We start from the raw sequence: 23298 nt of genomic DNA on the forward strand, positions 1-23298 counted from the left end.
TTAGTGGACCGGTTGCAGCAGCAGGCCATGCACACCCCTCATTTAGATGGTACAGTATTTGTGTAACGTAATTTTGATGACAGCCAAATGCAGATTCACAAAGTCCCTGTACAATGGTTAGCTCCATGCTAGACTCATTAAAGAATCAGTTCTTCCAGGTACACTTGCACACAGTTTTATAAGGAAGTCAGCAGGTAGTGTGAATGTTATGAACATGTTTTTTGTTGCACATTAAAAAAAAATTCATTGCACTAAATATTGCAAAGTTGTACATTTAAAGGCACAAATTCACATTTTGCTTTCATGATTTTTAATGGTCTTACTTCACTTTGTTTTCTTAGTGTGTCGCTAATCGTGTCACAGCTATTAAAAGGTATGTTTTGCTATATTAACTGAATTGCCATGCATTTCCTAAAACTGTTACATTAATCACTTCAAAGGAGTCCAGAGTGTGAAAAACAAACCCTCTGCTTTGGCCGTGAAAGAAGCTGTAAAGATCAGTGAAACTACAGCTGAAGAGGAACCTGAGATCTGCATCTTTAAGACTCGTGAGTGGAAGTCCAATACTTGGATACATCATGATGACAAATGTGTTTTCTCATTCAGGATTCAGGAAACCAATATTTAGAGTACTTACTTATTTGTGTGAATGCTTGCAGCAGTGTTAAAGAAAGTCAACAGTGTTGAACGCTGAAGTAAAACCAACATCTACAATACTTGTGTTCCAACACATGAGGGCAGTGTTGACAAAGTGGCAGAAACATTTTGCTTTCCTTGTACTTTATGAACCAACTTGTTAACCCTGATTGAAACCACATCCAATATTTTCAATAGACAGTCACTTCAAAATAAAGGCCTATTCTGCCCATGTGGATGTTTGGCAGGAGCAGCACACCACACCAATACTGATTAATGTCTAAAACTACTACTGTAATCATCTGTTATATTGGCTATGTGGTGAACATTAGAAAAGGGGCACTCTTCAGGTTTTATACGATTACTTTTTCACTTCATTTTCTCCTTTACAGAAAGCCTGTGTTATGAGCTCAAGCATGGAGTTTGAAAGATGAGGCATCTTAAGAAAATGAGTTGCATTGTGGGATTTGTAGGAGTCAGTGTTTTGGAGCTTGATCCATTATAGGGACTAAATTCATGGACACATTACTTTTCTATCCTACAAACGTTTGCCCCCCCCCCCTCACTGTTTACAGCTCATGATCGCTCTGATCAATATTTGTTACCCACATCAGACAGGCAATGTCCTTTTTCAGGGCTGCACAAAGGGCATTTTCACTGAACAGAAATATAATGCAACTGTACCTGGAGTCAGGATTTCTGACGCCTCAATTTAGTACATTCAAACACACGAGAAGTGCATTCAAGGTTTTTGTGAAGCAAACCTGATGCACCCGATTCGACAACTGGGACTGTAAAAACGATGATTCACTCAGGTTGTTGCCAAAGAGTCTGTCCAGCTAACCCCCAGGCTGCAATGCAATATCACTTATGCAGACAGATGAGTTTAACAGAATTTCACCGTCTCAGGTGACACCAGCCTCTGAAGCCAAAAACTCATAGGAATTTAAAGTGTGCTTAGAAAAGCTGCTGCACAAGAGACACAGAAACTGAATATTTGGTGGTGTGGGCTCATTCCATTTATTGGATGTTAGCATACAGTTTATCGATCTGTGGCTGGAAGAGAGTTTTGAGCTCGGCCCTCTTGGCCTTCAGAGTTGGAGTTAGCAGACCATTCTCGATGGTGAACTGTTCTGGGTGGAGGTAGACAGCTTTCACCTGCATGAGGTAGGGAGGGAGAGGGCAGATTGTTAAAAATGATGCAACTAGGCAAATAAGAAAGTACTGGTACTAATAGGACAGGAGGAGGATTTAGGGTTGGTGAGGGGAGGAAATCAGCATCTTCCAAGTGTTTGAACAAAATCTGCCAACTTTAACCACTAGAGGGTGAACTGAGCCAGGTTTAGAGAAATGTAACACCACAGCGTCTGCGCTCAAATGTCAAACACCAGAGTAACTAAAAAAAAAAAAAAAAAAAAAAAAAAAAAAAAAAAGCATTACCTGCTCAAACGATTTGAGTCCTGCCTCTTTGCCCAGTTTGGTCATGTCTGAAAGAATGGCTTTTTTAATTGTCTGAAAACAAGAAAAAGTGTCACTGTTAGAAGCACTCCACTGAAATCAAACTGGAATCAAATTAAACGCTGCTCTACTTTTAATATTCAGTTTGATTTGCAGATAATACATCTAATGAGTTTTACGGCACACATGGAGGACTGGTCCAGCTGGCTTCTTCTAGTGTTAATGACTGCGTTTACCACATATATTCTTTTCCCGAGTCCAAATAGAAAAGTGAGCTTGAAACACTCCTTCATATACAGCGAAACCAGATTATCTGCCCGAGATTAGTTTGTTTTCTACATTTTAACAGAATAAAGTGCCTCCTACACAACACAAGTGTGTGGGGGCCACATGGAAACATTACTGTGTTTTTGCAGAGCTCTTCAATGGAGCCTTGGCATCCCTGATTTTTGGCAAAACCTGGCAGGACTTCAGAGTCAGGGACCACAACAGCAACCAGGCAGGACTACAGACAGAACAAAGAAGTTTGATTAGAGGGATTTAGAGTGTATGTTCTGCAATAGAGACTGCAAAGATGCTGGTTTTACCTGTAGACTGTCTCCATGCACAAACACTTGGGCCACAGGTCCACTGCGTACATACACATTCTCAATCTTCTCTGGTGCTATGTACTCCCCTTGAGCCAGCTTGAAGATATTCTTCTTCCGGTCAATAATTTTCAGAACGCCACTCTATTCACAAAGCAGTCAGATAGGAGAAATAACTTTTTTGTTGTTTTGTAATCAAGTCAAGTACAACTTCATATTAAAAGTTAATTCCGACAGCAAGAGTTAAACCAGTTAAAGGTTTAATACAGTGTTCCCATGTGCTTAAGTTTCATTGTACTTGAGGTGAGATGATCTTAAGGGTGTCAGAGTGAAGTCCAGAGACTACAGACAAAAGAGTCAGTGTTTCTTCAAATTGTCCTGTTATCTGGGTTTTGGTTCTTACTGGAAGCCATTTTCCAATGTCTCCAGTGTGGAGCCAACCGTCTTTATCCAAGGCCTCCGCCGTCTTCTCTGGGTCTTTCAGGTAGCCCTTGAACACATTTCTACCTTTGATACAGACCTAGAAGGAACAATGATACCAGTAGACCATTACATTTGTTTTACTCAAAACTCTAAAACTAATTTAGTGACAGACCACATTTGTATTATTTATTGGAGATCTGGCCTGTCCACTTAGGTCTAGTTGTTACACCCATTCATTTGCCATCATCTTACCTCCCCTTCGCCATTTGAAGCAAAGTAGTTCATTTCTTCAACATCCACCAACTTCACAATGTTACAAGGCAGCGGCGCCCCAACGTGCCCTGTGGAAAAAGATCATGCACAGAGGGTTGATAAGATGTGGTACAGAGAAACAGCTTCTTAAAACAGTCTTACCTAATCGTATGCATCATCAAACTGAAGTCTCAGTTTTACGTAGTTACAAGTCCTACATTTTAAATTGTTAAATTAAAAAGTACCTACATACAAATCAAGGAAGTGCACTTGAAGTATAGTGTCTGCATGCATTAATGTTTGAGCAGCATTTTACTTGTGTATTGCGTGAAGCTCTTTTTACACCATTTTCCATAGGGTTGCGACTAATTATCATTTTTATTATGGAATAATTTATCTGATCAAACCATTTGTGAAGTTTGGGTGTTGTGTTGGGTATTTTTCCACCACTTTTCTTTCAGACCTCAAAGTGACTTCTTTAAAATTTGTCTAAACCTCAAAATTCAGTTTGCTGCTTTTTCATGTGTTAAATTAGAATAACACGCCACATTTGAGAAGCTGTAACCATGAAACCTGTTAGTCAGCGTGTGAGGTTGAACTACATACCTGAGGTGGCATCTCCTGGCATGGTGAAGGTGCAGCCGGCTGTGCACTCTGTCTGGCCGTATGCCTCAAAGATCTAAGAGTGCCAGTTAGATCAAAACAAGCGGAGTGAGAGCAGTTCGACCAGGTTATCATGACAGCATGAACAGATCAATACCAGCTGGACACTGTTGTGTTTGGGGGGGCGAGTAGATATTTCACAAAGGTTTACCAACGTTCAAACATCTTACATGGCGGCTTTAGAAACTGGGTCAGCGGCATCTTTCAATCCAAAATTATTTAGAGAATCAAAATTGGATCTCAGAGGTATGAAGACACAGAGGAGGATAAAAGTCCATTACCTGGCAACCCAGAACAGCCCTGAGGAAGTTGAGAACGGAGGGAGATATGGGTGCTGCTCCCGTCACCATGATCCGCACGCGTCCCCCAAGTGACTCCTACAGTCAACGTTAAACACGTTTACACTCAGCGACTTTAACAATCTGCGTTTGTTCAAACAGAAACTGTACCTGCACTTTGTGGAAGATGAGCTTGTCCCATATGCTGTTCTTCCTGATGATGCCCTCCCTCACTTCAGCATATTTCCTCTCCACAGCAAAGTTCAGCAGCCACTTCTTGAAAGGTGATTGGGCCCCACTCTGAACCTAGAATAGACAGGAGTTTTAAACAGAGATTTAAAAAAAAAAAAAAAAGGATTACAGCCTCTGAAATTGCAAACTGGAAGCATTTGGTTTGTTTAAAACAGGATGCGAGGAAAGAAGGGGCTGTTGTACCCGACAGTAATCTTACTTTGTCATAGACACGATTGAGAAGTCGAGGCACAACTGGGAAAATGGTGGGCTGCAGGGTTTTCATGTCGTCTGGCAGCAGTCTGATGTCACCCTGGAAGAATCCCACCCTAGCTCCAGCGCTATACATCACCGTCTGAAAGAGACCGACAAGAAGTCATTGGAAAACACGTCAAGATATCAAGTCTCATTTATGAATACAAGGATTGTAAGCATGCTTTTATGATCTGATCTTAATGGAGTCTGCTCACCTGTACGACTCTCTCAAACATGTGCGCTAATGGCAGGAATGAAATGCTGACATCCTGGGTAGATGGAACTATTGACACCTGTGGGACACACAGAGGCTCCGTTAGCAATAGGCCCATGACATCTAAATGAACACATGATTTTAAAAACATAAAATGGTTACGATCCACACCTCAATGCCTTTGATGACACCTGCAGCATCAGAGACCACATTCTCATGGGTCAACATTGCTCCCTTAGGGTTTCCTGAGAAGCAGATACAATATATTTACCTTTTAAGATAGACTTAATTTCAGGTAATAAACACTTAGCTTGAATAAATGATACACTAACTCATTTAAAACACAAAACTAAACTTGGACATATGGAGAAAACTACATTAATTTACTGATTCAATGTGCAATATAAACAATAAATAAATCTAAGCTAGTGAAAATATTCAGCGGGCCAGTAAAACTCATTCACATGGAAGATTCAAACATCGTGGAGGCATGGGAAAGTGTGAAATGATCACCTGTTGTGCCACTGGTGAAGCAAACAATACTGAGGTCATCTGGCTTTGGTGGCTGTTGGGATATTAAATCAGCACAACAGAAAAACATGCAACTTGAGAAATCAAATTTAGAAAAAACCAAACTTAAAAAAAAAAAGTGGATGCATCAGAAACAAACTTACAACTGGCTTTTGAAGATTACGTTTCCCCAGAGCCTGGAGGAAAAACAGTCATGTGTTTTCAATCATGTTTGTGCTTCTTCTAACACAACTGGTTCCAAGTGCAGAACGAAAACTAAAAATGTTTTGTATCACAATGAAGCCAGTATAAACACAAGCACCGACCCCCCCAGCAACCACATTTTCATGTTCGGCATGCAATACCTCCACATCCTGCATGGACACGATGTCCACCCCACACTTGGCTCCTCGCTCGACCAGCTCACAGTTGAAGGAATCCATGATGATGATAGTTTTGAGAACTGGAGTCTGGCCTTTCTCCCGGGTCTGCAGCAGCATTTCTGCTTTGCTTTGATTGTCGCAAAGCACTGTGGTGATATCCGCTGAAAGAAGAAAACTTGAGCTGATTACCACTTAAATACACAATGCAATATTAGCAAAAGTGAGGAAAGCAGCTGCACCAGATGAAACTGAGTACGTCTGTAGTATCAGAAAAAAACCCCAACACGATTTATAAAGCAAAGTAAGGCAAGGAGACCTACTGTAATAGATAAACTGTCTAGAAATGATCATTGATCAGACAATCAAAAGCAAAATGAAGCACAGACTGAGGCAGTGGATGTGATAAGTGAGAAGAGATTAGAGCCCACTTGACACAGAGCCCCTGAGTTACTGGACTCAGCTCTCATTAGCATGCAAGAGAAGCTCCAATTACCTTGGTCGATAATGAACACAAGAGCCTCAGGACCCAGGGTGTCGTACAGGGGAACTGCTACCATGGAGTAGGTGTAACAGGCCAGTTCACCGATAATCCACTACGAGTGATACAGCATTTATAGTATGTTGTTCCAACCAAACAAACACAAACAGCATATTCACCCCAGCAGCACTCACCTCAGGTCTGTTCTGAGCAAAGATGCCAATAAAAGTCTCCTGGTTTGGCTTCAAACCCTTCTGAAGTAGTCCTGACCCCAGGTGCTCCGCTCTATCAGACACCTTCATAAAGAGGAAGTGGAGTAAAGGTCTGCTGGAATTCACAGCAGTTCGTGTTCACCATGTTTTTCCAGTGCTGAATGCCGTTGGTTTACCTGTTTGTACTTCAGCCACTGGTACGGCCTTCCTGGTTTTCTATAGCCCAAACACGGCCCATTACCTGCAGGTGAGAGAACATTAAAACTAGAGGCACTGTATTAGATCATTTACTTACTCTTGCCCTGCATGAAAAAAAAAAGACAAAAAAGAAAGTTCTCATCACCTGAAACGGTCAGACCTCTCTGAAAAACCTCATAGATGGTCTTGGCGTCATTATAGCAATACGAGATCAGGGTGTTGTTGTTCTCAAGCAATGCAGTCTTCCTCGCTCCCTCCTGATGACACAGCAGAAAACTGTCAAACTCGTCTTATACATGAATGTATACAGGAACCTCCATAAATGATGCATCATTTTAGATGAATGAAACTCTTGGCACTCTTTACCTTGATGCCCACAGTTTGGCAGTTGAGGTCGACGGGGGTCCGGAGGGGGCTTGGTCGTGTGTTGAGGTAAAATAGGGTCGCGGCTGCCAAGGCAAACAGGGAGATGATGGCCGAGGTCGGGAGAGGGGAGAACAGCAACTGGAAAAGGAAGTCCATGGTGCAAAGCCTGCTGGGAAGCAGAAAAATGTTGAGTTCTATTAAGATTTAGCACCAAAATCTATGCAATATTTAAAAAGATATACGGTGTTATTGTGCAATTCTGAGCTCCTTGACGCTGTTCATGATATCGTCCGAGTAATAACTTGAGGTCAAAGTCAACATAACTTGTGCAACAGTTATTACTAGACCAACTCATGAAAACTCTGAAAAGTACAGTCTATACTAACAATAGTTGGTTTAGGACAGTAGAGTATTTCCATACATTGGCCCTCAGTGGAACAACTTAACTGATGATGCATGAGATCAAAAGATATAAAAGGAGTTACAAGTGCATAAAATAAGGCACATTAGGTCAAGATCGATTATTTTAGGAGAACATACCAAATATTTTATTGCTACCAAGCACATTTTACAGCATTTATATGGAAATTAAAAGCATTTAAAGTAAACATGGTAATAAAAGATAAAAGTAAAAAAAAAGGTTGCTGCTCATTTCTAGTGTCAAAAACTCATAAGATGGTGACTTTCAGAGTCAGTTTTTTGGTTACTGTACCAAAATTCATTCAGCCATTATTAGTTTGTAAGAATAGATTCTTTAAAACATTACTCAGTGGCTCTCCTACCTGCCCAGGTATTTCCACTCTGCTTCCAGCTGACAGGCAGGTCAACAGGTGTGTGTGCACAGCAGATCCTCCTCCTCTGCTCTGAAGGGCGAGACACAGAAAATGACAACTCATAAAGAACTCTGACAGAGCTGAAAGGGACCTTTGAACTTTGGCCACGATCATTTTGAATGCTTAAAAGCAAAACAAATGGTTGTGCATGGTTGTATATCATGATATTAAAGTGTATATTGGGGATTTAAAACTGCTTAAGAACGCTCTTTTAAATCAATAAATGACTTTGATTTTAGTCCATGTAGATAAACTTTATCTAAGGAAAATGTCAAAGGCCAAGATGCTGCAGCTGATGAAAGGTCGATGGTCTTATCTCCTGTTTATCATGTCCAAAGTCCTTACATTTCTGAAACTGAATGCACGACAAAACATCATCTCTTTAAGAAAAGATGCTTACAATATGCACCACTTAAACAGCTTTCAGTTCAGACTGTGGAGGGCCACTGTTTCTGTGCAAATTATAGTAAGATTCTGCAAATGTACAGAAATCTGCTTGGGGGAAAAAAAGCATTCATTTCAGATAGAAGCACCTAATAAACATCTTAGCAGTGTTTATTTAGTCTACACTCCTCCATGAAGTGGTTGGACAAAACAGTAACAGAAACACCTGACAGTATCAGAGAGTATAATTCAACAGCACCAAAGCCTCCTAAACTCTAGAGGAGTCAAAGAGACAGTAAACTGGCTCAGTCATTCAGCTAATGCTTGTTAACATTAACCACCATAAGCTAGTGGTGCTACCAGCTCAAGTAAGGCTGTAAAATAAAACCATTCACTAATTATTCTTTCATTTGTAAGATAAGAGCGGGATATTTCATCTGTTAAAAGTTAAATGCTAACTAAGAGTCATTTCATTTCTCCTCTACAGGAGCTACATATATAGGTACATTGACGTAGCACAGTACAAACACAATGCTAAACTTCTAACATGTTCTGTTGTGTGAACTGATTTGATTCTGCCCGACAGCGAGCCGAAGGTAAAGGTTCATTGGGAGAAGCTTTGAAAGGATACCTGTTCGGATTAGCAGAGGTGGTCTGGGGCCAGGCTGAGCAGGGATCCCCAGGGGAAGACGCAGCTGATGCCAGCAACACCACTAATGTACAATCTGCCCACCTGAGGTCATTAGCACCTTAAACTGCACACAGGTGTGAGGCCTTGCAACAAGCAGGGCTCAACCTGCCTCATGTGGTCTCTGCAGCCCTGCACCAGCAGATAACACCCCCAGGAGGTCTGCAGCACAGTTCTCACCTGGATTTCACAGTATTGTTGTTTTAATTTAATTAAATTAGCACACTTTCTTAGAATAAGAAATTTTGCACTCCCCGTATATATATGTGTGTGTGTGTGCAGTGGAGATGTGTCACTGTTGCAGATAGAGGAGTTTATGATGAACTTTGACACTGGATTTATGAATATAAGCGATAGCTAAACGCAGAGTGGATGTGGTACCTTTGGAATTTACTGATCAAGGGTTGATAAAATCTAATCAGGAGCTTATCTCACCCAAATCTGCTTTAACAGATGAAAGTTGCCTGATATGTTTTGCATTTAACCACTTTTTTTTTTTAGTTTTGAGTGAGAAATGTTAGCCACACAGATTGTAAAAACTTAATGGACTGACACTAATCTAATCATCTCCTTTTAAAAGCAATGCTTTCAAAACAAGTCCTCATTGATTACTTTAAAGATGTGCAATTATTTCAGTGATGGGCTGGAGCCTGGGGGCTTCTATGACACTGACAGTCCATTGCAGGACACACTCGAATGAAGAATTACACAACAGAAAATAGTAGGTACTGATGATGAGTTAATGCCTCCTGGTGCCTCCCACTCTCCTCCACATATTTACATTTTCTCCTCCCCAACCAACTGTCCAGCATCACCGGGGATGTTGAGTATTTAAGCCCTGTAACATCCAACAACTAATAGGATGAGAGTGATGTGGAGGGCGGTATATTCTTCTGGCATGATGCACATATTGGTGCTTTATTTCACACTTGTGCTAACTGCTGCCGCTGTCATCAATAACGGCACCAATGGGTCTCAACCTCACAAGCTGATCATTGGCTTCCAGGCTCCCTGGAACATGTCCTTCCCTTTCAGTGCCCTGCGGCTGGGCTCGGCCATACAGATAGCTGTGGAGAAGGTGAACACCAGTCCCACCTTCCTGGGGAACTACAGTCTGGATTTCGTGTACATGGACACAGACTGTAATCCAAAAGTTTCCCTGGGAGGATTCATTCAGCAGGTGTGGAAAGAAAATGTGTCTGCCCTGTTTGGTCCAGCGTGTCCCGAAGAAGCTGAGGTATGATTCATGTGATGTGATATGATGTGTAAATGTTGACACTGACCATTCATGCATTAGACTTGTTTTTGTAGAGAGTAAAACAGGCAGTGAACAGGTTTCTGTCTTCAGTCCACTTCTCTTCAATACCATGATCCATGCAGGCCATGCAGCAGGTTTTCAGCCACTGATATAGTGCTCCATCAGTTTTCAGTCGATTAGCTTCACCTCACTAAAACAAATGCATTTTAAGTGTTGGGCATTCGTTTTCAAACCATATTATAGATTATCAATCATGAAAGTTGGGAGAAAACTGAGGAAATAAGTAGTTTTACCAGGTATATACGACAACTAATACAACAATCCTGCAAACAATCCCTACTTTCATGAGGGCGATAATATTCAGTTTGTGTTTAATCAGTTTTAGAGAGGTGCTCATGTTGATTTAAGATAAAACTGTATTTATCCTGAGGGAAATTGTTGTGTAGCAGTTGCAGCATAACTAAGAGGTATAAAATATTAAGAGGTTTACAGAAAGGATTATTCTTGGTGAGTTGCATGCATCCGTCTATTCTCCTGCCCTTATCCGGGGTGGTGTCGCGGTAGCAACAGGCTAAGCAAGGCACACCAGACGTCTTTTTCCCAAGCAACGCTCCTCCAGCTCCTCCTGGGGGAACCCAAGGCATTTTCAGGCCAGATGAGATGTATAATCCCTCCAGTGAGCTCAGGGTCTGCCCTAGGGTCTCCTTCAAGTTGGATGTGCCTGTAAGACCTCCAATGGGAGGTGCCTGGGGAGGCATCCTGACCAGATGCCCGAACCCCCTCAACTGGCCCTTGGCGACGTGACTGATCAGCGGCTCCAGTCCCTGTCCCTAAAGGCTGAGCCAGCATTTCAGCCACTTGATCCACAATCTTGTTCTCTCAGTCATAATTATAGACTGTATGAACTAAGTGGACACCACCATGGTGTCGCCCATTGGTTTGTGGACTGCTGCATTTTCAAAATCTGCATCTCGGTCTAACAGCCATCACCATCTTGATTCTGGAGCCAAAAGGTGACACATGAGGTTTTTTTCCCTCATGAGAGCATGTCTAGACCAAACTCTTTGATTAAGAGAGAGACCCAACGATTCAGGAACTCAAAATTAAGGATTCAAGAATCCCCACATGAGCAAGCATCAGATATTATATAAATAAAGTGAGAAGTAGGCTCATTTTCTCAGGCTTCTGTAATGGCAGATGTAATTTTGGAGTCAGTGGAGTCGCCCCCTGCAGGCCATTAGAAAGAATTCAAGTTTAAGGCACAGTTCATACCTGGAAACTATGCCCACTTCTTTCATACAGTCTATGGTCACTATCTAGAACTCATGACCACAGATTAGAGCTGGAACATCGATCGACCGGTAAATCGTGAGCTTTGCCTTCCGACTCCCTCTTCACCACAGCGGTCCATGTGCCTGTCCATCTCCCGCTCCGCTTTACCCTCACGTGTATATTTTTTTATTGTGCTGTGTGGTTTACAGGATCATTAATGTCATCAACTTTATTTTAAATTTTTTTCTGCTGTCCAGGTCACTGGTTTGATTGCATCCGCGTGGAACATCCCCATGTTTGGCTTTGTGGGACAGTCCTCCAAGTTGGACAACAGTGATATCTATGATTCCTACATCAAAATCGTGCCCCCTCTTAAAAGAAGCTCAGAGGTCCTGGTGAAAACCTTGGAGTTCTTTGGGTGGAATAATGTAGCGATGATTGGAGGAGGATTAGAGTCAAACACGTGGGACAAAGTTGATGCTTTGTGGAAAACCGTTGAGAATCCGTTGAGAGCCAAATTCAAACTGGCTGCCGCGGTCAAGTTCGACACCAGCGATTCTGAGCTTGTTCATCGAAATGTTAAGTACATCTCAACAGTCTCTAGAGGTAAGGAGACCCACAATTACCAGTGACTTGGCTACCGTTTCTATATTTATCAAATGTCCTTGTTGTCCTCCAGTAATTGTGGTGCTAACGAACAGAGAGGACTCTACGACTCTGTTGTTGGAGGCCGAGCGACAGGGTCTCATGAATGGCGACTACGTGTTCTTCCTGGTGCAGCATTTTGAGGTCTGTGGTAGTGTGGTGAGTAAAAACCTTTAAAACACATATTCAGTCGAGTTGGGTTGTTGCTGTACTATCAGGTAAAACTGAAACTCCAGATGAGGTTTGAAAAATGTTGGAGAACGAATCACAAAAAAGGGAAACACTGGAAAAAAAAAAACATTCAGAGTTTTTAGGAATGTTCTTAAATGCAAATTCCCATGTATATATTTTTTTAAGAAAGTACAAGAGAATTTAAATTAGGCGGGCATCATTACTTATTACAGCACAAACAACCTCCATCTGTGTGTCTTGTTGAATAGTTGTGTGTATCTGCACTGACTTTGTTGTTATGACATCTCTAATGAAAACCATCAAAGAATACAATAATCTGTTTTTCACTTCAAGCCAAGAGAGACATTCACACATCTTAGTAACATTTGTTCTCAACCCACAAGAAAGACTAGCTGCAGTTTTCTGATATCACCTACTGAAGTATTGGACCAAACTGCTGAGCAATAAAAAAAAGTGTCAGATATTTTCCACATCTCTTAATTAGAGACAAACCGACCAACCTCAACTTCTAATCTAAATTTGTGTTTAATTCACTAATTATTGCTTCTGCTAAATATAACCTAATCTAATCTTTAAAGGAATTTATGGTTTTACGTGTTGGAACTACTTCTTGTCAAACAATATTCGGGTGCAGTGACTGAGCGCAGTTGTCAGGTTTTGTACCTTAATGCCTTAATACCAGGGCATGAAAAGTAATACTCTGAAAAGCAGTAACTGAAGCTGCCAGACAAATGTAGCAGACTAAAAACTACAATATTTGCCTCTGAGAAGTTGTGGAGTAGAATTATAAAGAATTGCATGAAAGTGGAAATACTGTAGTAGAGTACAGGTACCTTGAATTTGTACAAAGTGCAAAAAAGTAGAGTACTGGAGTAAATGTACTTAGTTACATACCAGCGCCAACATATAACTCCCTTTAAAACGAGTGTGAAAACACCCACTTGACTGGTCTAACTCAGACTGCTGAAGCCTCGTATTAGCTCATCAATAATCTTTCTTTCTGTTGTTTTTGATGTTAATCTTTTTTTTCCCTTGGCAGGACAATTTGTGGAAATATTCCCTGAACAGCCAGATTAACCAGGCCGCCATAAGGGCTTTTGACATGGTCTTTGTCATTGGGCAGAAATCCTACGAAGGTTATGAGTATTATGACTTCTTTGAGCAAGTTTATGAAAAACTAAGGAGACATCCATTTCAAACCAACCTGACATCAGAGAGAGAGGTCAGCACCCATGATAGGAACTGGAAAATATATAGTTTATTCTGCTGAAAACATCACAGGTAGAATAATTTTATTTCTGTTCTGTTATTTCAGGTCAGCCCTTACTCGGCCTATCTGCATGATGCAGTGCTTCTTTATGCGATGGGACTGAAAGAAGTCCTCAAAGATGGCAAAGACCCTCATGACGGACGGCAGCTGCTACGGAGATTAAAAAATAAAAGCAGCATTCAATTTTATGGTTGGTAGCTGCTTTAATAAATGTAATTTGGGGATTAGTCTATAAACACACTTCTTTTCTTCACCTGGTGATTTTTGTTGTGTGTTGTGAGTTTTTTTTATGGGAAATTTACAGAATATCTGCTCAGAAGTATTTTATGTTTAGTACTCATGTATACCATCAAGCAGCCAATTATCATCTAACATACAGTTTCTGTGAAGTCCTCATTGCATAGTTGCATCATATTTTGTCAAAAAAACAGCTTTTAACATGCTTCCCTGACCAGCTTTATTTGTTTTTAAACATTATCTTGATTTTTCATTAAATAAAATAAGTCAAAAATAAGTTACTTGAAAGCTTTTTTATTGTTTATTTTGTTTGTTTTTTTTGTTTTTGCTTTTTTAAGTGAACTCACCCTTTAACAGGCTTCATCCTCAGTGATGTCGGCAGTATCATATCATTGCAGGCGCCTCTGGATTAGTCCACTTTGACAAAGACGGGGAGAGAAACTTGGACTATTCCATTTATGACCTGCAGTTTGTGGGAGACATCACCAAGTTTGTTCCTGTTCTCCATTTTAACAGTCACACCAAAACTGTCCGGTAACAAACGCTTTTAAAACATCCAACAGTCAAGCATTTTGTTTGATAACTATCAAATCTGGTTTCTGGGAAATCACACACAAAATGTCATTTCAGGCCAACGTCTGCGTTTGCTTCTGTGGTCTGGCCAAAAGGAAGACCTCCTTCTGATAAACCAGAGTGTGGTTTCAACAATGAACTCTGTGAATGGCTCATTAATGGTACAGTAACACCAAATATACCAATTACCCCAGTTTTTATGTTTCCTCTTTGACCACAAACACCCCTGAAACACGATATTATCTATTTAAACCACACACTAAGAACACGCTAACCACCTTCATCATTCATTGTCTTGATGGGAAACAGACATCGCCCTGCTGGCTCTGCTTGTGACCTTCCCTGTCATTGGCGTGCTAGCGGTTTTGTGCATCGGGGTCCTCATTCTACAGAAGTTACGACTCCAGACAAGGCTCGATGACTCCTGCTGGTGGCTCATTAACTACAGTGACATCACCATCATCAGGGAGCCCTCAGTATGTGCGATGAAACCCCACATGTTGTGCAGTTGATGAAAAATAAAATGTGCATGAGAATACCTCTGTACATGGACGGCAGCGTCTGGTTTTTAGTTCACGTTTGTTCGGTGTGTCTGTGTCTCCTGCAGGGAAATCAGGGTTTATCCCTTAGCACCACAGCGAGTCAGAGTGGGAGCGGCGGCTCTCAGTCCACTTTCTCCAATAACAGCTATGGCCTGAGGGACAAGACGGGGAGAGAACACATCCACTGCCCCATAGGTCTCTACCAGGTACCGTTTTCTTCACAAATTTAAGCGAGCACATGTAAAGTGGCAATTTCAGACTACAGCTGAAAGTCTGAATCTCGGCTAATGTTTGCAAACGACAGACCACCGAGCTGCTGCGCATATTAAGTGTATGAAACTGAGCAAAAGAGCTCATGATGAAATCAACTTTTTATTTGTGAGGGGAAGACTGTGTTGTTTCAGACACAATGAATTGCACCTGCAAGAATATACACACATAAGTTTGCTTACATATTCTACAATGTTTGCTGCTTCCTAAAGCATTTTTTAAATTCCATGCAGGGAAACCAAGTGGCCATCAAGCACATCAAGAACCAAATTAGCAGCAACGTCCAGAAACCTTCGATTATCTCAGAGTTCAGTGTGGTAAGGTCACTCATGCTGTTCTAGACCAAACATACTATTAGATTCAGTTTTTTGTGTTTATTCTGGTAATAAAATCCAGCTCCAGTATATCTAACTCAAGAGGGTCACATGATGTTGGAGAATCAATATCTTTAGCTTAAAATAATGGTGCTACACCTGCAGCAGATAACTATTTAAATGCTAGATGCTGTACTTGAAGACATATCAGTAAATAACTGAAACAGTATATGTTATATGCCTAACCACCTTAAACTCTTTATGACAGATGAAAGAGATGAAACACGAGAACTTGGTGCAGTTCTTTGGTGTTTGTATCGAGCCACCTAATGTTTGTTTGGTCATCCAGTACTGCAGGAAAGGCAGTCTGAAGGTCAGTGTGTTGGACTGTAAAGCAGCTCTGTAGAAGTGACACTTAAATCTACTCCAGCTCTTTTCAAACTTACAAGTTTATTAACTATATTTGATATTATATATCCTTCGTTTTGTACAACCAACTATAGACGTGACAGTTTTAAGGTGAAACGTGAGCTCGTTTTGTGTAACACTGGCTCAAAATAACCATATTTTATATTTTATGGGCAAATGATACAACAGAGTCATAAAAAATAATGCTAACATGGGCCAAAACAAGCCATTGGTACTGGGTAAACCAAATATTGCTTCAGGGTTTTAGAGTGTAATTAGATACTTTAGTTCACCCTATAATATAATATATATATACTGTATATGTTTATAATTTTTGGTTATGATTGGATGTTATTTTTCTCTGCAGGATATTCTGGGGGCATCAGATCTTGAGCTGGACGGGATGTTCAAGCTGTCCTTTGCCTATGACATTGTCAATGTGAGTCAGTTCATTTATGTACTCATTTATCAGTGTTTTTTTTCCCAATGTGAAGGTCTACACAAAGTGTCAAAGCCTTCTCCACACTGCCACTAGATTAATTCTGTTCCATACTTGATGAAAATGTTGTTACATATATCAGATTAACTGGAATCAGCCTATAGCTTTGTGTTTTTGTAGAAAGTAGAAAGAAAAGAAATCTCCAGAAGAAAAACAGAGGACATGACCTCAAAGACGTCAATGGTAGCTACAATACATCCATGAATAAAGCTACATGTTGATCCCCTATATTTAGTGACTACAACAACAAACACAACAACTGGAGCCACAAAATGAGACTGAAATTTGATTTTGGACCCTTGAAACAGCCACAAACTGCAATCATTATGCAGGGCTGATGTTTTATTTTTACATGCCAATGGCTAATGCATGGCGTGAATCTATGCATTTGTGTTTTAGGGAATGGAGTTCATTCACAAAAGTAACCTGAAATTTCACGGGAACCTGAAACCCAGCACATGTCTGGTGGATAGTCGACTCCAGATAAAACTCTCTGGCTTTGGACTGTGGGAGTTTAAATATGGGAGCAAAAAGAGGATCATCCCACCGAAAACCCCCAATTATGACGGTCAGTGGGTGCGTTGTTAAGTAACGGCATAAGTGCCACCTAGAATATGCTTATCACAACATGAAGGAGAAGCGACATGTGAGGTGATTTGAAATGTTTCCAAGTTATGGTGTGTTGTAGAGATGTACTGGACAGCCCCCGAGCTTCTGAGACAAGCCGACTTCCTGGTCTATGGAACGCCCAAAGGTGACGTCTACAGCTTTGCCATCATCATGTGGCAACTCGTGTACAACTCGAAGGCCTTCCCATATCATGACATCAACCTGGAGCCCAAAGGTTAGCAGCAGCTCTGCCTCCTGGCCTCAACTGTGGGTTGTCGTGCTTTAGGACTAATGAAACTAATGAAAAATGAGCCAACAATACCAACCAATGTTCACATATACAAAATAATCTAGCTTTATTCAGTATTCCTACTAAGCTGTTTACATGGCTAATGACAATGAATATTCCACTAATTTTCCTTTTTACATGTAGCCATGCATACTCCGTGATTTTACTCCAGATTTTACGCATGTTAATGTGATATCCAAGTCATTCAGAATGCCTAAAAGTAGTTGTGTTTGTAGGCTTGTCTTTTCTCTACCCCTGCCTCGCAAACCATTGGTCCAATGCACATAACTGACCTAAAGCAGGCAAAAAGGACATAAACAACCCCAATTGAGACATGTCCAAAGACTGCTCCTAAAACCTGAATAATATCAACATATCCCAAATGTCTTCGTAAGATAAATATACTATATATAGATAAATATACTAAAAATAAAAATATAAACACTACCTTTGGAATCAGGCCTATTTCAGAATACCCAAACAGAATAAGTTGTTTAAATTCTGAACGTCGTCGTATTTGGAATAATGGTTGAATATTAGTGTACATGTAAATGTTTTCTCCAGAGATTATTATGCAGTTGCGGACACCTTTCCAAGGGGAACTCCTCCGACCGATGCTGTCTGAGCAGCTGTGTGATGAGAACATTAACACACTGCTGAGAGCCTGCTGGAGTGAAAACCCGGACCACCGACTGCCGTTTGGGTCTATAAGGAGACTGCTGAAGGACACCAGCCCAGACAGGTCAGACCACTCACATGTTCTTTTTCTTAACCATAATATGGCTCCAAAATACTGTGAGAAAATACACCTGCACACATGTAACATGGTCACAAGAGCACATGAGGTATAGCATGCTTAAAAATTATTATGGATTTTTTTGCCCAATGACACCCAAAATAAACTGCCCAGCTTTCAGAGATTGCATACCTTCAAAATAAATGTAGTGACTGGATACAGGTGATTGTACAAAACTAACAAAAATGTTTCAAAATGTCCTTGAACTAATCTTAAAAATGTCCTTTTAAAAATCCTGGATCTGCATCAAAAATGATCCAAAAACTGCAGTCATGCCAATATACTGGATAATATGGTGGACAAATTGGAGAAATATGCAAATCACTTGGAGGAGGTGGTGGAGGAGAGGACCAATCAGCTCACCGTGGAGAAGACCCGTGCAGACAAGCTTCTCTCCAGCATGCTACCAAGGTAACAGATGGAACTGCATCAAAATGATCAATATTGTTTCTTTGTGTCTCGTCAATAATAAAAATAGAACTAAAATCAGCTTTAAGTAATGGTAGCACCCCCTCGCCTCGTCAGTGCTGCTGCTTTTTGTCTGCAGGTACATTGCCGATCAGCTGATGGCAGGAAAATCAGTGGAGCCGCAAAGCTACAACACTGTGACCATCTTCTTCTCTGACATCGTGGGCTTCACCTCCATGTGCTCCGTCAGCTCTGCGATGGAGGTGGTTACATTTCTCAACGACCTCTACAGCCTCTTTGACGACATCATAAAGATGTACGACGTCTACAAAGTGAGTCACACACGTTTTCCAAAATAATGAATATTCCTTTAAGCCGGTTAGCTTAGCACAAACGCTGAAAACAGCGAGTCTGGCTCTGTCCAAAGGTAACAACATCACTTCCCTGCATTACAAAATGAAAGGAAAGCTGGACGACATTACAAAACCCTATGCAATCTTTATCAATGAGTAGAGTAAAAATAGTAAAAATGGGTCTAAATTATGTCTTTTTGTGAACAAAATCTGTAAAGAAAGAAAATCAACATCACTAATCAACATGTTGAACATCATATTTACCACACACACATGAGAGTGGCATTGATCTCCTAAAGCTACTATCGTGTTCTGTTCTTAAACAATTCATTTAGAGAAATTTTGTAGAGATTCTTCATTGAATCGCTTGACGCTCCCATTTTGACTTTGTCATCTTTACATCTTGGCCAGGTGGAAACAATTGGTGATGCATACATGGTAGCCAGTGGTCTACCCATCAGCAATGGCAATAAGCACGCTTTGGAGATATGTACAATGGCTCTGCACTTCCTGAGTGCCATCAAAATCTTCAGAATTCGTCATATGCCCACTGAGACACTTGCAATTCGCGTTGGGATACACTCTGGTAAGAGACAGTATCCACAGAAACAACTTAAGCCTCAACTTAACCAACTCAGTGTCTTATTGATGGTAAAGTGTGCGATATCGTTGATGCATTTTTCCTTTGGAAGGTAAAATATCTTTGGAGGAATTTACGTTACAGTAGAAGCGACCAACAGTCTGCAGTTCTGGTTCCCTCTTAAGTTCAACATACTACATCTACATACTTATTGTTAAGACTTCATGGTGTGCAACAACTTTGTCTGTACATGAAATAATTAACATTTAAGAAGTTTTCAGTGCATGTACACAAAGAGTTTGTTTGGGGTTTGTAGGTCCAGTGGTTGCTGGAGTGGTAGGCACCACTATGCCTCGATACTGCCTCTTTGGTGACACGGTGAACATGGCCTCTCGCATGGAAAGTAACAGCTTACGTGAGTGAACCGACGTAACACCGTGACAGAGAGTATTCATTATCAGTAGTGCAACTTCTGCTGTTTAAATCTTTTTAATTTGACTCTAAATGTTGTTTTATTGTGTGTGTGTAGTGTATGCACAAAAGTGATTATTGTCAATGTAGGGAACGCCTTTAGTTCTGCAGTGTATTGTCAGTGACGTGTGTAAAAATACTGAATATTTTGGGACCCCAGTACTTTACGTTGCTCCATCATTTTGATCCAGACTGAAATATTTAATCTACAGCTGGTTGAACTGCTATTTAGTTGCTATTGCAACTAGATTTTGTGCAAATATTCATGGTCCCAAGGAGATTAAACTTAATTTGATGAGCCTCTGACCTGCAGCATCATCAGGTAAAATGTTTGATTCATCTAATACACTGGTTTATGCCTAACTTGACACAGCAGACAGTTTGTAACACAGAGCCATCGGAGGAGTCTGCTGTAGAAACTGTTTGGAAAGAATACTGACTTCAACCAACCAAATAAACTATAAAACATAACACATAGTTCAAGCTCTTACCAGAAAAGAGCGAAAACATCTTTTCCTTCGAGAAAAGCCTTCAGTGCCGTTCTTTGCCCACTTCAGATATAACTGATGCTTCACCTGTGCTAACCTCCAAAGGAGCCACCATATTAATAATATAATATATATATTATTCAGAAATATGAATTTAAACAGCCAAACTTCAACAACTTTTCCTCAATAAAATAAATAAAATTTTAAATTATTTTTTTGGTTTTTGTACGTGTCCTGATGTTTCGTCTCATAGTGTTGTCTCATATTTATATTCTTTAATTACGGTCACATTAGCTCCACAAACAAGGTTTACCTCCAGGTAAAACTCTGTTTCTCACCTGTTTTCAAAGTCCACTTTTCGTTTAGCCCTTTATTTTGGGGGCGAGCTTAAGTGTCGCTATAAAGGCGCTGATCGGTGCATCGATCCGCTGATCGGTGAGTCATTATACCTGCGGGAGGAGGGGCTGCTGCACGTGTCTGGACTAGAGCGGCAGCTGTTCAGTGCATTGTGGGACTTGTAGTATGAGAGGTGGGAGTGCTGTTTACCGGATGCGGCCTGCGGGCCTTGAGTTTGACATGTCTGACTCAGAGCCTGCTCAGATGGACTTGTGTGTTGGTAATCTTGTGAATCCAGCAGCCTCTCAAAGTTGGTTTATGTCTAAATATGATGTCCAAAACTATCAACATTCTCCTGAACCACAGCTTCACTAGTGTTTAGTGCTAAACAGCAAATGTCAGCATTCAACAGGTGGAACTAAGATGGTGAAGCTGGTAATATTACCTGCTAAATGCTAGCATATCTGTTGTGTATTAAATCCAAACATAGACTTTACTTTACTTTAAAATGTTTGGCATATTTTAAACAGCCCTGAAGATTCACATATCTCAGTGCACCGCTGACATTCTTGTCCAGGATGGATCTTATCGGCTGGAGGAAAGAGGGGAAATCGAAATGAAGGTAACTGAAGAGTTTATTTTTCTTCTTTTTTCTAAAGATGTACAGCCTGTGTTTCTTCCATGTTTTGGACCAGTGTGTTTGTGTCTATGACAGGGTAAAGGGTGTCATAAGACCTACTGGCTGCTGAGCAAATATGGATTTAATGCTCCTCTTATGGCTCAAAGCTCTCCACCAGCTGACAGTCTCAAACTGCAAACAGAGGTAACACACATCACAGTCCCTTTTTTAATGCGGACAGATATGAGAGATGCTCTGTATATCTAAGCACGGGCAGTTTATGTAGTATTTTACATAAAGCAGTGCTGTGTTTTGACTTGTATTTGTAATATTTCTGCTCTAGAAAAAGGTTCCTGAGAAAAAGGCCCAGAAAACCCTGACCAAAGCTCAAATGACAGATGCCACAATGACAACAGTGCACATTTAAGGAACATGAGGATATTCTGACCATATATTGGAGGACTGCAAAATGAATTTGGTTGTGAAGAGAACAACTGGAGACAAAATACAGAAAAAGGCTGGAGTGAAAATGTACAAACTGAAGTCATGAGACGCAAAGAGAGTCGAGAACCTGCAGAACACAACTTGTGTTTCCAGACTCCTGCTACAGGAGACTGAAGATACTTTTTAATCTTAATTCTTTCAAACTATTTTAATTCCGTCTTGAAGCTATTATATCTAATCTTGTGATTATATCAATCATCCATCTTTAACAAACAAATCTTCAGGCAAAATGATTATAACTGGTTGAGTTAAAGAAAATGTGTCCTAAATGATATTAATCAGTGCAACTGTGTTGTGAAATGAAGTGATATCAATGAAGAACTGTTGTCAGAATGAATCCAGTCGTCTTCCTCATGTAGATCAGACCGATGACCGTTTGACTTTTTGCAGCTTGTCTTTTGTCTAAATATCAGCGGAGTTGGATGATTATTTACCGGCAATGTTTTCTGCAGATTATTTAGAGTTCCTCATGTTTTGAATGTGACTGACAGGTGCAGCTACATGAACTAGACTCGCTTTGAAGCACCGGAGAGTAACGGCTAAATGAAACGGTGAAGAGAAAAGGGTTAAAGTTATGGAGATAATAAGAGAAAATAGAGAGTCTGCAGGTTAACTATGACAAAACTTGGGAACATATTAGCAAATATAACATGTAACTTATATTCTGTGGCACATCAGCTCTGTGAGCAGGCCGTCACATGTTCAATACAGCTGAACCATAACAGCATAAGAGGCATTTCAATTCTAGTCTGAACTGATTTAATCGAAGATTAGATGTTCAGGCATTTTGTTCTTGGAGTGGACTTTAGACAGGATGTACAGCATTCAATAAATAAGTATTTAAGAACTTCTCAAAGAGAATTTGAGACTTTTTTATTACTTTTTGAGGTCTTTAATTACTAAATGTGAATTTAAGACCTTTTAAGGGTCCGTAGCAGTAAATGGAAATTGTACAAAACCCTCAAAATTGTGCTTGAATAAATGCACTAAAAGGTTATTTTCCACCACTGGCTTTGAAAACCAACAATACAAGCTGTAACATACTGTACTTACTTTCCTTTGATTTCCAAGATAACATTTTAGTCAGTGAGCAGTCAGCCTAATTATCCTCTTTCTATTTTAAAAGAGAAATAAAGAGCTTTATAAAAACTCATCTGTAAATCTGTAACTCTGGTGAATTTATAACAGTATCATTTATAATGTGTTTTCAGTGAGAGATTCAATAGAGCTGTAGCTTCTGTGTATATTACAATAAATCCATTAAAACTATTGTTACACATGGGTTTTATCATTAGAGCAGAAGTAATATTTAATAA

The 23298-nt window shown here is 40.4% G+C and overlaps 2 protein-coding genes across 3 annotated transcripts; one reads left to right on the forward strand and one right to left on the reverse strand.

Annotated features, from left to right (window-relative positions):
• Positions 1-1632: 1632 nt before the first annotated feature.
• On the reverse strand, positions 1633-8036 carry acsl5 (acyl-CoA synthetase long chain family member 5). 2 transcript variants are annotated; one of them, XM_070851407.1, is made up of 21 exons: positions 7927-8036; positions 7145-7310; positions 6924-7035; positions 6757-6821; positions 6563-6664; positions 6384-6483; positions 5873-6051; positions 5672-5704; positions 5511-5562; positions 5169-5242; positions 4999-5076; positions 4749-4883; positions 4469-4603; positions 4301-4396; positions 3963-4035; positions 3357-3445; positions 3085-3201; positions 2682-2825; positions 2498-2599; positions 2077-2148; positions 1633-1794 (listed from the first exon to the last, which is right to left on the reverse strand). In XM_070851407.1, the coding sequence occupies exons 2-21, from the start codon at positions 7298-7300 to the stop codon at positions 1657-1659; spliced, it is 2052 nt and encodes a 683-aa protein (XP_070707508.1). In that variant the 5' UTR covers positions 7301-7310; positions 7927-8036; the 3' UTR covers positions 1633-1656. The 2 variants fall into 2 exon arrangements, with proteins under 2 accessions (XP_070707508.1, XP_070707509.1); XM_070851408.1 differs by having other exon boundaries at positions 7145-7313; positions 7927-8030.
• Positions 8037-9950: 1914 nt separating this feature from the next.
• gucy2g (guanylate cyclase 2g) lies at positions 9951-21905 on the forward strand. Its single transcript, XM_070852235.1, has 22 exons — positions 9951-10286; positions 11837-12185; positions 12259-12383; positions 13456-13638; positions 13732-13876; positions 14322-14457; positions 14554-14657; positions 14806-14972; positions 15104-15244; positions 15542-15625; positions 15891-15995; positions 16398-16469; positions 16929-17097; positions 17218-17373; positions 17992-18169; positions 18494-18634; positions 18771-18963; positions 19396-19570; positions 19881-19979; positions 21390-21481; positions 21575-21682; positions 21822-21905. The coding sequence occupies exons 1-22, from the start codon at positions 9951-9953 to the stop codon at positions 21903-21905; spliced, it is 3342 nt and encodes a 1113-aa protein (XP_070708336.1).
• The last annotated feature ends 1393 nt before the right edge of the window (positions 21906-23298 follow it).

The sequence above is a fragment of the Pempheris klunzingeri genome, chromosome 20, assembly GCF_042242105.1.
Source record: "Pempheris klunzingeri isolate RE-2024b chromosome 20, fPemKlu1.hap1, whole genome shotgun sequence".
NCBI classification, from domain to species: Eukaryota; Metazoa; Chordata; class Actinopteri; order Acropomatiformes; family Pempheridae; genus Pempheris; species Pempheris klunzingeri.